Here is a 17,186-nt window from a genome sequence, read left to right on the forward strand (position 1 = left end):
GGAATTCCTGGGGGGCACGTAGACATTCTGGAAGGTCTGATTCTATTCTGGTTCCATTGTTGCTTGCATTCCTCTAGGTCTTTCTGCAGGATACCAGTGAAACAGAAGCGTAGCAAACATTTGTGTTCATGACTGCCGTTGAAATGGCCAAAGTCTTTCAGATCTTGAAAAAGGTCCATCCAGAACTGTGAACTAACAGAAAGCATATGTTATAAACATACGAAACAAAATGATAATAAAATACTCGTAAATGTTTAAATTATATCAAGTGCAGCGCATTAATTAAAATATGCGCTTACCGTTGTTTTCTGTACTGTGCCCACCAGGATTCAATTCTTTGATTGGATGTAGATGTCCCATAAATATGACTTGCTTCTCCTGAAAAACGGTCACTGTGATGCGACCTCAGAGCACATTGCATTGCTGCCATTATTCCATTTTCTATTCCACAATCTGTTCTCGATCGCATCGGAACAACTCGAAGGTCATAAATGAGCTTCATATAGTTAGATGCCACTACTGCTGGATTATTATTAGTTGGGCCACATGTCAACCATAATATTTTTCTCAAGAATCCATCAATGCACCCGCTAACAGCGAAACCGTATGGTTTTAACTTATCATTGCCATAATTAGGCCCGAAAGAATGATAACTTCTTCGGAAAAACCTTCGGATCCTCCTTGCTCGAGTTCCAGAGGGATTCATTTCTGACATAAGCTTCATTACGTCACTTCTTCTAGCTCGCAATTGATACTTTTGTTTTAAAATCTGAAACATTGTCCGATAACCAAACAGCTGTCCAGGTCCACGTAGTTCACTTTGAATCGTGGAACGGACTACCTGTAAAGAAGTGAAATTGCCTCGCTTCGAAAGACCAAGCAGTCTTAATTTTGTTTTCAGAGTCCGGAGACTTATGCTGAATCCATGATGCGTCTTGAGGAAATCTAAAATCACATCGTACTTGTGACCTTTTCGAAAATATTCATTTATTAAATCAGACACGTCTGTGGTATTCACAACACCTATTAAAAAACAGTATATTATTTAGTGTGGATGGATATTTAGAGCACAGTAACCCATAAAAAATTAAATGACATTATATAATAATCATATATTATTGCTCATTTTAAAGTTTCACAGTTACAAATTTACAAAGTTTCCCATTTTTCATTTATTTCTGATAACTCGCTTACCTCTTCAACGTTAGAAGTACTTCTAAAAGTGATTGAATGGGCCCTGAAATGAACTGGCGTCTCGTCCAAAACTTTTGGACTTTAGCCTAGTGCTGTCGGAACATACTGAGGCTCCCTACTTCACTGAATTTGAATAAGCGCGATATATTATATTATTTTTGTAACTTTAGACAATATGCCCAATGGTTATTAACTTATGCATATATCACTACCATTTACTTGCAGTCAGTTTAAGTTTATTATATAGTATGCCATTAAAAACATAACATACCTGAATCATTTTCTAAAACGCTTGTCAATACACTTAGAGAGCGGCTGCAGTTATGGCAATATGCTGTTCTTAACCACAGATTTGTGCCACAAAAAGGACAAAACATGTTTATTTTAAACAATGTTGGAACGAACTGAAAACACCTTAAAACTATGAAATACCAACGCAAGGCTTACTTTATAACCAATCGCTGAAACTATACTAAAAAACGAGACTGATGTTTAAAATGATAATGTTTCTGTATCTTCAAAAATACCACCAGTGCAGGTCTTCTTCTTTTCCTCCTTTCTGGTAAATTAAAAATTATGTCATTTCCGTTTTGAGAGTCCACTTCCGTTTTCTTTCTAATTTGTTCTATGTGTTTCATGTTAATTTGTTCTATGTGTTTCATGTTAATTTGTTTTATGTGTTTTTTTTACTAATTTGTTGTGCGTGTTTTTGTTAATTTGTTTTATGTGTTTTTTGTTAATTTGTTCTATGTGTTTCATGTTAATTTGTTCTATGTGTTTTTTATTAATTTGTTGTATATGTTTTTTGTTAATGTTTATTGTGTGTGTTTTTTTCACGCTTTGCCCCTCAGGGCCACCGTAAAATGTGGAGGTTTATCTGTTATATGAATACACTAAGTTAACCAAACTTACCATCAACAATGGAAAAAGTCAGAAAATAAATATGTATGGAATTTTAGAGCATAATACAGCAATTTCAACTCATGGTCACACTTACACTTTGATGACCTACCTAGTGTCATCTCTTTTTGGTGTGGCTTGGAATCTAGTGTTTATTAAACTTTTTCCAAAAAATGTTTTTACACATATACACAGTACAGAAATGTTTTGCAACCCATGTTTGGGTAGTCTTTGGAAAAATAACAGGCAAGATTTATTACTGACATGTGTATGTCTTTTAATTGCTCAAAGCTCACCTTTAATGAGTACACAGGGGAAAGCCTAATGCATTAAGTATATGTATAAATATAACCTTCTTCTCAAATAATCTGGACATATACATGTACTGTACATGGTGACCTGAACATATCTGTATTTGAAATAAACATAATGGAATTACCTGTAAAGGATAACCAATCAGTTCAATATTGTTTTCATTCTGGGAATATTTCTTGCATGAAAGAAATCCGAACTAAGTATTCTTCTGTGATCCTCTACATTTTTGGAACAGCTGCAGTAATGCTTACGTTTTGTGGAAATCTTGTGGTGATAATTTCTATCAGTCATTTCAAGCAGCTCCACACACCAACCAACATACTTGTTCTTTCCCTGGCTGTAGCAGACTTCTTAGTGGGAGTTATTATAATGCCTTTCATGCTCATTCAGTCGGTGGAAACGTGTTGGTATTTTGGGGAGACGGTTTGTTACATTTATACATGCTTTCTTGTAACATTAACTACAGTTTCTGTGTTTAATTTAGTATTAATAGCTATTGATCGATACTTTGCTGTTTGTAATCCATTAATTTATTCTGCTAGAATCACTGTACGGATTACGTGCACAGCTGTTCTGATCATCTGGTTGCTAACATTTTCTTATGGATGTGCAGCAGTGTTTAGTGGTGGAAGTATTGAAGGAAATTTGGAATTAGATCCATGTCCTGGAGACTGCCTCCTCTTGTTTAATTCAACTTGGTCAATAGTGGACCCTGTATTTGGCTTTATCTTCCCTGTTTACATAATGGCAATTCTTTACACCAAAATTTTTATTGTTGCAAGGCGACAAGCAAAAGCTATCTCAATGCAGCAAAACTCACAAAACAATAAATACAAAAGCAACAAGAGTAAAAAATCAGAAAGAAAAGCAGCAAAAACATTAGGAATAGTTATGGCAGTATTCTTGTTTTGCTTGTCACCTATTTATGTCTTTACAATAATCACTTTGTTTACGAATGTAACTCTTCCTTCTGCTGTATCATGCACTCTTATTTGGTTTATTTATTTAAACTCAAGCATGAATCCAATCATGTATGCATTGTTTTATCCTTGGTTTCAAAAATCCTTTAAGCTAATTGTAACTTTACAGATATGTAGAAATGGATCATCTTTAACAAAATTGATGCCAGAATATTAGTTGTTTTTTAATGAATATACCTTTTCCCTACAAGTGTGTCAATCCTAATATTTTTGTATGCAAATGAAAAGTAAATAATGGCATTGATCAAATGTATTTTCTTTTAATATAATATTATTAAGCATTAAATATGGATAATTATGTTTTACTTTTGTCAGTAACCTTCTTCATTCTGCTCCTTTTCACCCACTAAGGTCTACCAATTCTGACAATCTTGTTGTGCCCCATAGTACCCTGTGCTGCATTGAAAAAAGAGCCTTTAGCTCTACTGCAGCCAGACTTTGGAACGACTGCCCTAAATTTATTAGATCAGTCAACTCAACCAGTTCTTTTGAAAATGACATTTGTTCAGAAAGGCATTTAACCCCTAAATTCTGACCCTTTCTTTCTGTTGACCTTCTTTGTCCAGGTGTTCAAGATATTATTTAGTAGCATCACAAATTATTTGTTCAGGGTATACATGTAGTATTTTATAGTTTTTGTTTCTAGTTTGTTGTCTTTTATTCTAATTCAAAGCCTTGTGTTTACTGTATTTAGTTTTTATTTAGTGTTTTGTGATAAAATGATGTATCCAATGTTGTAATTTTGATCTTTTTTTGCTTTTTCCCTTTTGTTCATTTTTGAATTGTTGTGAAACTCTTTGAACATTTGAAAGGTGCTATATGAATAACAAATATTATTATTATTACTACTTCTACTACTATTAACTTTGTGCATTGAAAGGACAGTTCATAATAATCATAATTTTCAATATTATTAATATGCATTTGAGATATATTATATTTTTTTGTTTTTTCTTTTCATCTGTTGTATTACAGAAAGAGTAATCTAAGTGTTTGTAATAATGTAAATTTGACTGCATTAGTTTTGCAAATTTTATCACTGTTCTGAATATTAAGCTGGTGACTTTTCATTGTCCAATTTTCATAGCATCATCTTCAGTATTGAGACCAAATGTAATGAAAAAAACTGTCAATCAGAGTCAGAGATAAGTTTAAAATGGAAAACATAATGGTTATATTATTCCCTTGAAACAACAGCTATATTTCAAATCACCCATTCGTTTTCTGAACTGAGTTCTTCTATTACAGGGGTTCAGAGATTAACTCGCAGATATGTAGAAATGGAACATCATTAACAAAATTGATTCCAGAGTGTGAAGGGGTGATCATCATGAATTATATGGCAAGCCAAATTAACATTTAGAGATATCTCAAAATGAATTTCGGATATCTTAAAATGTAATTTACTTTTTAAGATATCTGAAACTCGCTTTGAGATATCTTAAAATAATTTCCTTTACATTTTAAGATATCTGCAATACATTTTGGGATATCTCAAATGCATTTCAAGATATCTCAAATACAATTTCAGATATCTTAAAATAGTTGTGTCTGCATTTCAAGATATCTCAAATGAATTTTCAGATATCTTAAATTGACCTTTCATGCATTTTAAGATATCTTAAATGCATTTCAAGATATCTCAAAATCATTTCCTGTAAAACTGCCTATTATTTCAATGGGACTTCTTGTTTATTATAAGATATCTTAAAATGTATTTGAGATATCTTGAAATGAGCAGGAAGTGATGTTGAGATATCTGAAAATGTATTTGAGATATCTGAAAATGGACAGGAAGCTGTTTTGAGATATCTGGAAATGTATTTGAGATATCTGAAATTGTATTGTAGATATCTGAAAATGCTATTGAGATATCTTGAAATAATTGAATGTCCTTTTAAAGATATCTTAAAATGCATTTTAGATATCTTGAAATACAATTTTAGATATCTTGAAATACATTGTTAGATATCTGAAATAGAGCAGAGACCCATTTTAAGATATCATGAAATTAATTTTAGATATCTAAAAATGTATTTCAGATATCTGAAACAACAATGAATTTCAAGATATCTTAAATGCTTTTTAAGATATCTAAATTATATTTCGAGATATCTTAAAATAACTTCCTTCTCATTTTAAGATATCCCAAATTCATTTTGAGATATCTGAAATGCATTTTCAGATATCTTAAAATGACTTCCTGCACATTTCAAGATATCTCAAATACATTTCAAGATATCTTAAAATGACTTCCTGCACATTTCAAGATATCTCAAATACATTTCAAGATATCTTAAAATGACTTCCTGCACATTTCAAGATATCTCAGATACATTTCAAGATATCTTAAAATGACTTCCTGCACATTTCAAGATATCTCAAATACATTTCAAGATATCTTAAAATAACTTCCTGCACATTTCAAGATATCTCAAATACATTTCATGATATCTCAAATACATTTTCAATAACTTCCTGTTAAGGTTCACTGCCTGTTCAGATTCCAATGGCGCAGGCAGAGACTTCTCAAGTTCTTAGGACTATTAGAACTGTGTTCACTGCAATAGAAAGAAATATTCTGGAAGGGTCTGTGATTGATTCTGATACTAAGAATTTATTGCAAAATGCAAAACACAACTTTGATAGAATTTCATCGGCATTACCAGAAAATATTAAGAGTACAATTGACAGATTGTTTTGAGGATTTGATACCACGAATTGAAAGATACGATGCCAGAAACTCTCCACCAGTTATCAACAACTTTCTTGCTACACGCATTAAAGGAGGTAAGCATCGCAAAAGTATGAATATCATTTTAAATTAATGTTAAATAAGAAAGTAAACTGATGAATAGGGCAAACATGTTTTGTGCAGTTGAATAATATTTATGTTGCTTTATTGGTATAGTTTAGAAAAACTGACCTTTGACATGGAATGTCAAAACGTATTGATGACATTTTTTAATCATAATTTATTAAGAACAATTATCGTCTTTATTTGTGGATAACACATACATAGACTTTCTTTCTGATCAATCATTTAACGATATGCACATATAACTGCATTCAATTGTATTTTCTTTTCAACTGAATCACCTAGGGTTGACTTAAATTTAACACTGCGTCTTGTGACATTTTTAAAAATGTTATTTTCATATTAATAACATAATGAAGACGATTTAAAATGCAATATATTACAGTGGCGTTATTCTTTCTCAGTTCAGTAGTTTCATTAAACTCCTGTGTTGCAGTATGTTGGGCCAGTCAGTTCTTGATACTTGACTCCGGAGGTAATTATTTAATCTAAGCTGGAATCTAAAGTAAATGTAAGTATGCACTGCCTCACCCCATCCACTGTCGCTTTCTTGTCCGTGACCATACTGTTTTGTAGCCCCATGCTGGAAAGAGCATGTTCATAAACTGAATTAATGAGTCGGATGTATTGAAGAAAAATGCAATTAGTTCAACTTTAAGGGGTGTTTAATTTTAATTTTTTTTATTTCCATACCAACAATAAAAACAACATTTTTACCTGCGCGATTTTAAGAGTGTTGTCACTTTAAATAAATACATTCGCGACACTTTGCTACACGTCCTAAGATATCGTAAAAACAAAAATGCTTAAAAGATGCTCAATAATTTCTGATAGTCTCTGGCTGAACAGAGATTTTTCTCCACCACAGCAAAGAATTAAACTTGTATAGTATTTTAACGCCTATGGTGAATTGAACGAGATATGTTGAATATGATTTCCTTGTTGTTTTATTATAATAAGTCACATTAAATACATAAGTAAATAAATACATTTAGAGAATATTCTTCGTCCAATTTTATAGTTGTGAGAGTTCTAGCCTGTCTCAACAGCACCAGGTGCGAGTGTAGGAGAATTCTGAATTTGGCCTAACTGATCACATGATGGAATCACCTACTGTACACCCACGCTGCAAAGGCCATAATAAAAGTATCCATTTTTCTTGCATCAGCATCTCTTGCAAGTGACAGAATGCAAGAATACCTACAAGAACTCTCACATATTTCACTGTTTATCTGCAATATTTCAGAGAGCTGCATCTTTTTGAGTAACCATTTTTAACTCGTTCTGCAGTTAGGAGTAAAATTATTTTTTATTACAACACAGATTCATTGGGATTATTGCGCACACTGATTTTCTGCCTATTTCACTAGAATATGCCACTTTTTTCAATTGTCCTGTCTTTCAATTTTTGTTCAGCAGTACTGGGCACAAAATATGAATGGAACAGCATGCAGTCTTGGCTCTCATTCAAACACTGCTATATGAAAACTCTGCCAGTTAAGACTGACCAGGTGATTTAATAACATGTTCATGACATTGAAAGGAACCACAGTTCTGGGGGAAAAAAAAGAAATGTGGGGACAACATGCTACTCCATTGTAAAAGCACCTCAACTTGTTATCATCCTTAAGCCCAAGTCCAACGGGCTTGTTCAACAACACTATGTCATCAGTTTAAATTAATCTTAATTTCATGCATTTATTTTCAATGAATACAGTATTTCAAAGTGCTTCACTTATGCAGAATATTACGATATTGGAGGAACAGACGTTTGTGCATCTGGCTAACAGATTTAGCATCCAGAATTCAAATCCCACACCTGGATGTTGTCAGTGTTTTCATGTTACCTGTTCACTTCAGTTCTACTCCCACAAATCCAAAAGCATGCACTTAGGTAGACTGACTGTTTCCAAATTCTCCTTCTGTTAGAGTTAGTGTGGCGGGGTCCATGCTTGCAGCAGTTTCTTGTGCTCAGCTCTTCTGGAATCAGTCCCAGCCTCACCTAACCTGACTTTCATTAAGCAGCCTTCACAATGTTATGTTGTACTGCAGTGCTGACTTGAACAGGAAGATACAGTGAGAAGTTTGGAATTTAAACCTGTGAGGATGTTATTAGATTTACACCAAACATTTCCTTATTACTTTTTATATTCATTTTTTCTTTTTGAAGTTTTCTTTTATCCAGTAATTTAATGGATATGTCAAGCTTTCTTGTTTAGTCCATCTTAAGTCATTCATACACAATCCATCAGTAAACACTAAAAAAAGGTTATTACAGCTGAAGTTAACACATCATGACACAAATGACTCCTAAACACAAACACAGCAGTACAAAAGTATTTTCAACCTGGTTTTAAACATAATGAAAATTACCTTTTTCCTTAGTATATATTAGTAAATGCTGGTATTGCTGCATAAACATTTAACATTTTCAAAATGAATTCTTATTTTTTGAAATTAGACTGTTTTAGTAAGTTGTTCATAAATAATGTTAGTACACATTTATTGTTGATTGACATAAAGTAGGATGCTTTATTATTATTCTTTTAAATTGTTTCATAATAGGTCAGTTTGGTTTGCCAAAAGTTGAAATCTCTAAAGAACAACTGAAGCTATTAATTTCACAAGGATACACAGGGAAAAGAATTGCAGAACACATAGGATGTTCTGCATCTTATATTTATAAACGCCTGAAAACTGAGGGTCTGTCACCAAGACAGAAATTCAGCAGTATAGCAGATAATGAACTGGATGAAGAATGCAAAAGACTACAAGCAAGTTGTCCAAATGCCGGTTCTGAGGTATAATTATTTGTTTTGTATTTTATGCATTCCAGGGTTACACTCCAAAGTGAAACAAAAATATATTGTTAAATTGGAACACAAAATATGAAAATATATGTTGGTAAATATTTATGCTTCAGTACAGCATATGAAACGTGCAATTTTTGAAGTCAGTTCTACCACATGGAGTTTGCATGTTCTCCCTGTGTCTGCATGGATTTCATCTAGTTGTGGCTCCAGTTCTCTCCCACTGCCCAAAGACGTGCAGGTTTGGTGAACTGGCAATACTAAATTAACCCTGATGTGTGTTTATGGGTCGCCCTGAGATGGACTGGCGCCCAGTCCAGGGTTTGTTCCTGCCTTGTGCCAATTGCTTGCCCCCCTGCGACCCAGGTCTGGATTGAGCAGGTTAGAAAATGACACTATGTAAAGTGGAAGAAAAGGAACTTTAAATGCAGAATTGATGTCCACACAAAACAAAACTTCTATAACGATTTAACATTATAATGATAATAATATACAGTATGAATAGAACAGTAGGAAAATGTGTACTTTTGATCTTTTCAGAATCAATGCAATAAACTCTGCATATAGTTCTGAGTGGATTTACACAGGAAAACAAAGGGCACACAAATTTTTTAAAACAAAAATAACTTTCAATTAAAATGTATTATGATTTATCCATCGTTCATTCACTTATTGAGTATTACTTTTTTGCCCATTCATTCAACTTTCAGACCTTCTTACTCCAATTTAGAATTATCTAGGACCAAAGAATTCCCTTGTAGCATTGTCGGCAAGGCAGGAACCTCTACCCTATTCTGGAGGACATGTTAATCAGAAATTCTGCTTTTGTTCAGACTCATCAATTTAGAGTGTATTTTTATCCTAACCTGTATATCTGCTCGGATATGGAAGAAAACCTATATAGACAGAGGTGGAATTTGCAAAATCCACAGACAGTGAGCAAATTCACAAAACATAAGTAATTGTTAAGTTGTGAAACAACACTATTATTTATTTCTACACTACCCAGTAGAAATGGAAAAAAAACACATAAAAATCTAATATGTTAAAAGGTTAAAAAAACTAAGAGACATAGTTTTAATTAAGATATATAGAAGTACTAAACAGCTCTTTTTTATCATCTTAAGTAACAGCCCTGTGATAGACTGGCTCCTTGTCTCGGGTTGTTAATGCCCACAGCTGTCAGGGCTTGGCTTGGATTAAGTAAGATTGGGAATGACTGACTGACTGACCTTAAATAATTTTTTACGTGTTTTGACATAGAATATCATATATGAAATTGAAAAAAAATATTTTCTCACAACAAATTTGTCAGCTTTCAAACATAATTGTGAACTATATTCTAAGTTTTGCAGTATTTCACATACTGTAATTTCATAGCACCAATAACAACTTCTGCGACACAATGCTATCCCTCCCAATCCATCCATTCATTTTGTAAATCCACTTCATCTGATGGGTCACAGGGTAGCTGGAGCCTATTCCAGTAAGCATCAGGTGCAAGGCAGGAACAATCCATGGATGGGTCATCAGTTCATCACAGGGTGATCATACACACACACATACATATCTGAGGCGAAATTTTAGCATCACCATTTACACTAACCTGCACGTCTTTCAACTGTGGGAGGAAACCCAGATGGCCACAGGGAGAACATGCAAACTTCACATGGAGAGGACTGGGATGTGAACAAAGCAGCACTACCACTGTACTACCATGCCACACTCCCTTCCATTTCATTAATTCTTATTGAATATATCACTTACCAACAATCTTTTTAAAATAAAATATGTTCCTTGGCAAGATCTTATAAGTTTATGTAGCTGTAATGCTCAGAAAACAAACATTTAATTTCCTTACAACATGATGGTTACCTATAATTACACACCCTGTACAATCAGCTTTAATGTTTAAAATTATCAGTTTATTTAAAAATGTTCAAATTATGTTTTTTTAACAGATGATGTCAGGAATGCTAAGAGCAAGGGGAATACATGTGCAAAGGGACAGACTTCGACGCACATTGGCTAGACTTGACCCAGTTGGCACTGCTCAGAGATGGTCACAAACTGTTCAAAGAAGGTCATACCATGCCATCTCACCTAACAGTATATGGCACATTGACAGTCACATGAAGCTTATAAGGTAAAAGACCTGTAAGATTTATTTCTTAATTTAATGAATATCACTTTCAGCTTCATTATTGTCTTAAGTGGACCAAATTAATATGTGACACTTTTTAGTTTATACAGCTATATTTTTTGCATAAAATAACTGATATTATTTTTTTAAGCAATAGAAAATAGAATAGGTAATTATGTGTAATTCTAAACATTTTCATTATCCAGAAAACAGTTTTCATATCTGTATGTATAAACATGTATATTATTTGTGTTTTCCTTCTGGAACCTAATCTATAATTCAATTTTTTCACTAAACTGTACATGTGCTTAACATTTTTTCTTTTGATGGATAGGTGGGGCTTTGTTGTACATGGTGCTATCGATGGCTTTTCCCGTCTAATACCTTATTTAAGTTGTGCTACAAATAATTCTTCATCCACGGTGCTACAGACTTTCTGCAGGGGTGCTCTACAGTATGGATTACCATTAAGAGTGAGGTCTGACCAAGGCACAGAAAATGTTCAGGTAGCACTGCTTATGAATGCCATCAGAGGATTACACCGTGGCAGCCATATAACTGGACTTTCTGTCCACAACCAGAGAATTGAAAGGCTATGGAGAGATGTATTTCAACAGGTTCTCTTCCCCATCTACAAAGAATTTTATGAAATGGAAGATAATGGAATACTTGAAGAAGGCAACAGTTTACACAAAGGATGTCTACAATATGTTTACTACTCAACAATTAATCAAAGATTGGAAATGTTCAGAGAAGGCTGGAATAAACATAGAATTAGAACTGAACACAACAGAACACCGGAACAAATATGGTTTGATAGCTTGTCCACTATATCTCACCAAAGAAGTCTGTCTGACATGAATACACAACAGTTTAGAGAGAGTTTAATAGAACATTTACAAAGAATAGGTGCATCATTTTCAGATGATGCATATATGGAGTCTCAGGAGACATTCAACCCACTTGAAATGTCTGTCCAAAATCTACAGATACTACAAGATGCTATTCAGCTAGAAACAAATTTAAAAGATAAATATGCATGTTGTGTTCAAAAGGCCAATGAGCTATTAACAGATACCCAAACATAGTGTCCACTCCATTTTGCATGTAGTATTAAAAAATTGTTCATAAGTACATTGGCAAGGTCCAGCATCGACAGTAATGCATACTACATGGTAAACAGCGTGTTATAACCAACCAAAATTCATTTTTACTTTATTGTAAAATGGTCTTACAGTTATTTATGGTAATGATTGTTGTGTGCAGAACTGAATTCTGTAAACTTTGACAATAAAAAAGACATGATTAAGCATTAAGTTGTACATTTATTTTACAGTATTATTCATTTAACAAATGCCATACATTTTTGTTTTAATAATTTTTAAAAAGAAAAATAAACTCTCTCTCTTTTTACTGTTTCATTCACGATTAAAACAAATTACTGAGTATTACATGCCTTGACATGTGACACATAATTCACCAACTCAAAACATTTGAAGAAAATTATACATTTTTTAATGAAGTTGAATAAACATAGATGTACAATTTGTACATAAACTACACCTTATTTGAATTAATTAAACAACTTATTTTAAATCAACAACTTATACTGAAAACAATATATATTCACATATTATCATTAACAGCCAGTATTTTAAATGACAATATCAGAAACATTTAAATGGTGAAAGTAAACAGGATTACAAATATTAACTGAGAAAATGTTACTGAATATATGAAATATGCATGAAAATATCAACTATACCCAAATGAATTAGCTCTCATTCAAAAATACATATTATCTGTTGTGTCAACCTGAACTTCAGTTACTCAGTAAAAAAGATATCTAAAAGTTTCATTCAAAGACATTTCAAGTGTCATTTTTGTTTTGCAATTTCATAATATGGTCATTCCAAATGCATACTCAGAATTAAGTATAGTTTTAAATTCTCTTTTAAATTCTTGAACTGATGTATAGCCAACTGGAATTTCCAAAGTGTTGCTGCAAGTATGTGCAATGGGTCGTCGCAAGCTACCGCATAACCGGTTGAACGTAATATTGATTTCAGTAGGCTGTAAAGGTGAACCTGTGACAAAATGCAAAAATTTGGACAGTTCATCAGGATCTATTGACTTAATGAAATCACACAAATAATAATATGCAACTTCTTCCTCTGGCCTGAGATCTGTTTCTGTTTTAAAGCATGTCAAAACACGTTCTGTAGTTGGCATTTCTTGCCAATATAGGTAGGAAATTGAGTCAATATCTAATTGTGACCAAAAAACTGTGAAATGGGAATCTGGAATTGACTGTCTTATAAAATTATTGAGGAACCCTGGTTTAATTATTAGTTCATTCTGTGCAATAAGAATGATCTGATCCTTAAGATTTATAGGTGTTGGGATACTATGCATACCATTTACAGAAAAAAATGTTAAGAGCTCTTGTTTTTCAAAGTCTCTTAATGTTTCAAAGTGGTTAATTGCTTTTTTTAGGAGGATCCTTTCTGAAGCAGTTACATGAAGCAGAAAGTCATCTATAAGAATGTTATTGTGAATGGTGGAGGTATTAAATACAATAGAAAGCAATGTTGACCTACAGAATCTTGGAGGTATACATCTGTTCAGCTGACACATATGAGACAATACTCTTCCCACAACTGTAAAGATTTCTTGTGCTTTATGATAATGATAGAGAGGTATACAAGGTACAAGAGCATCCTCACCTTTAAACCACTCAGTGAAGGCACAGTTCCAAAAGCAAGAAAAAAGATCTTTGGTTAATCCGCCAAAATCATGCCCTTCTTCTCCAATAAAATGTACTTGAAGCTTTTTGTTGAGGAGTTCTGTTGTTCCATAAATTCGCTGCATGTCATTCAATATTATTTCCCTGTTTATTTTGATAATGATTTCTTCCTCTATTAATCCTTCAAGCTCCGAAAAACCTCATAAAATACAACATGTTTTTATCAAGAAAGTGAAAAAAATAAACTGTGGAATATATACAGTAGTATGAAATGTAAGGGGCTAATCAAAACGTGAGAGCAACAGAAATTTCTGAGTCTATAAGAGGGACATAAAAAGAGGAATGTCTGGATGGAAAATACAAACGTGAGTCTTAAGAGAAAGTGTTGGAGCATGAGTAAGGACCATTAAACATCACAATTTCGTGAAGGGTTGTTTTTACCAAATTTGAGGCTTAATTGATTGTTGACTGTAATTTCTTGAAATCAAAGAGATGCATTTCCTTTTCTAAAAATGTAATCCAATGTACAGTACTCAATTTGTAAATTATAATGGTTTTGGTTAGATTTATGCATGAAAGTGACTGAATTGCCCTGAGTAAAACTTACTTCTGTCAAGATGGAATCGTTTTTCTTCCAGTTGAGATACTTTAATCTGAACCTAACAGAAACAAAATAAAAATATTAATGATAAAATATGTAAGGATAACAAAACAAGTTCACAAGCACACACCTCATTTTCCAGAGTCCTTCCTGTTTCTCAATACATTCACACATATTTCTCCTTTCCTCCTATCACGTAATTTGCCCTTAATTCTGAATGTTTAAAGCATTAAATATTTACCGTGGGAGTATCAGCATTTATATAAGCAAAAGGAGATTCTGGAGGACTTGGTACATTTGCCTCTTCATGCAGTCTGGATAATCGCAACTGCAAAAGCAAGTGATTGGAAAATGTTAATTTATTTATTGATTAATTAACTTTACTTTAGAAAATCAATAATGTTTCATTTTAAGTTTAAATAAAACTCATTGAAGATAAAATAATACATGCATCAGTAAGAGTCCATAAAAATTATACACTTAATATATGTTTAAAATGAAATTTACCTCTGATGTGCTGTTTTCATATTCTGCACTTCCAAGAAAGTTCTCAATATCACCAATCAAAATCTATAAAATGAACGACAGAAGAGCATATGATGAGCATAAAAACACTATTGAGCTAAGTTTAAGTGATGTACAGAACACATAAGTGACCAGATAAATCTGGCCTAAGCAAAATTGACAAAATATATTTACAGCAATTTGGTTAATTATAGGTAAAATATCAAATAAAAACACTGAAATAAACTAGTGCCCTATTCAGAGTTTTCTGTCTTGATCCACTGCTTCTCGGATAGGCTGTATGGCTCCACCACTACAATAAGTATTAAGCAGGTGTGTCTGCATTTCAACTGATTAAGTTTTAAGAAAAACTTGAAAAAACGTAGGTGTTCTAAAACTTTTGGCCAAAGTGTGTACATATATATATATATATATATATATATATACACACACTGTGTACAGCTATGAACAGTATATAATGCATGTATATTAACACTATTACTGTATTTTATGCTTCAGAACGAAGTTAAAGCATTATTTATCATGTCACATAGCCAGAGCCTATCCCAGCAGTAATGAAAACAATGCAGAAAATAGACCTAGATGAGATGCCAGTCCATTACAGAAACACTTACTCAGGCAATCCAATACAAAACCAGTTTGACTGATTGATTTAACAGACTGTCTATAGACTGTGAGAGGAACCATGCATCCACACAGGGAACTAACAATGTATGTAGGCAATGCAACTTGCCATGACTAAATAATTTAAATTAATGTAACAGATCTCTTTAAAGACTGAAGAACAGTGTGGTGCAGAGGTTTGTGTGCTTCCTCAACACTGGGCTCAAAAGCCCATTATGGGACCTGCCCATATTGTTTATATTTACATTTTTTCAATAAGCTCCTGTTTCCTTTGACATCTCAAGTGCCTCATTTTTAGTTTTATCAGAAACTCTAAATTGGATTGGTATTGGTGACTATGGGAGTGTCTGATTGGCATACTGATTAGGGTTTGCTCTCTTCTTTTACCTCATGCTGCCATCAGCAGTTTCAAAAAATGGATAGATTAATGTAGTAAAGAATTTTACCAAATTACATACCTGGCTATCTACTTCTGCTTGAGGTTCTCTTGTGTTTTCCAGCCTATCTACATGTGGCTCCTGTGACAATGTTGCCTGCGCTCCCTATTAAATAAATCAGGTAAAGCAATAATCTATAAAACTGAATAAATAATTACAAAAAAAAAATAGTAATTTTTAACACTAAAATATCAATGTTATTTCTTTTATAAAGGATTTATCTTTATACTGAATATAATCCATAGTGGTGTCCTTAATAAGTAATGAACCTTATTTACTAACATTTAATATAATGGTTTTAAAATAACAAACAATACGAAATAAATACCTGATAACTTGTTTCTGCATGCACTTGACCTGGAATTTCTGGTCTAAATTCTGATTCTTCTTGTGCCGTGTGTATCTGCTCCATCTTGAAAAGGAAATGTAGAAAGGAATGTGGTGTTTAAATATACAGTAATACATAAAAACAAATGTGTGGATTCAGTTGAGTGACAAAGTGTAATTAACATGCAATGAAGCACAACTGCACAATATACTTTATAAATGCTCACTTAAGATTTTGCAGAATGACAGGTTCTTCTTTCTTCAGAGAGAGTATCATATTAATCAATGCACAATTTAACATATTATAAAAATTAGTGAGATTTCTACCTGAATCGGTAGTGGTATGTCACGGTGAGGAATTATGAATATTTTGCCTTTCCCAATTTTTTCCTGTAATTGAGCAGCAGTTTCAGTTTGCAAGCTTGCAAACGTCTCCCTTTCTCGGCTTTGGCAAAACTAAATCCTGTTAAGTGTAAAGGAACATTTGGGTAGCTTTCAATAATAAACTTCTCTAACTGGGGAATTGTCCAGTTCCTATTAATGGATGATTTGCTTCCATATCTGTCTTGAGTCCCAGGCTGCTCATGTTTTGGAGGACCTGAAATCAGAGAAATAATTATTGTACAAGTATGTAATGAAATTCCATAAATGATCTGCATACTGGATGAATACATAATTTTGTGCAATAATTTAAAACTGCTATGAAAACTGCATTGTGATGTCCTATTATGCACTGCTTACAAAACAACTAATTTTACTCAACTGG

At 33.0% G+C, this 17,186-nt stretch overlaps 1 protein-coding gene and 1 long non-coding RNA gene across 2 annotated transcripts; one reads left to right on the forward strand and one right to left on the reverse strand.

The window, feature by feature from the left end:
• The first annotated feature begins 11,121 nt into the window (after positions 1-11,121).
• LOC127527108 (uncharacterized) lies at positions 11,122-12,248 on the forward strand. Its single transcript, XM_051924744.1, has 2 exons — positions 11,122-11,163; positions 11,495-12,248. Exons 1-2 carry the CDS (start codon positions 11,150-11,152, stop codon positions 12,246-12,248), a joined length of 768 nt encoding a protein of 255 aa, XP_051780704.1. The 5' UTR covers positions 11,122-11,149.
• Positions 12,249-16,120: 3,872 nt separating this feature from the next.
• Positions 16,121-16,842, reverse strand: LOC127526975 (uncharacterized). Its single transcript, XR_007934341.1, has 3 exons — positions 16,748-16,842; positions 16,422-16,505; positions 16,121-16,198 (listed from the first exon to the last, which is right to left on the reverse strand). It is a non-coding gene; the product is annotated as an uncharacterized LOC127526975 (long non-coding RNA).
• Between the last annotated feature and the right edge of the window lie 344 nt (positions 16,843-17,186).

Source organism: Erpetoichthys calabaricus, chromosome 3 (genome assembly GCF_900747795.2).
Source record: "Erpetoichthys calabaricus chromosome 3, fErpCal1.3, whole genome shotgun sequence".
Taxonomy (NCBI): Eukaryota; Metazoa; Chordata; class Cladistia; order Polypteriformes; family Polypteridae; genus Erpetoichthys; species Erpetoichthys calabaricus.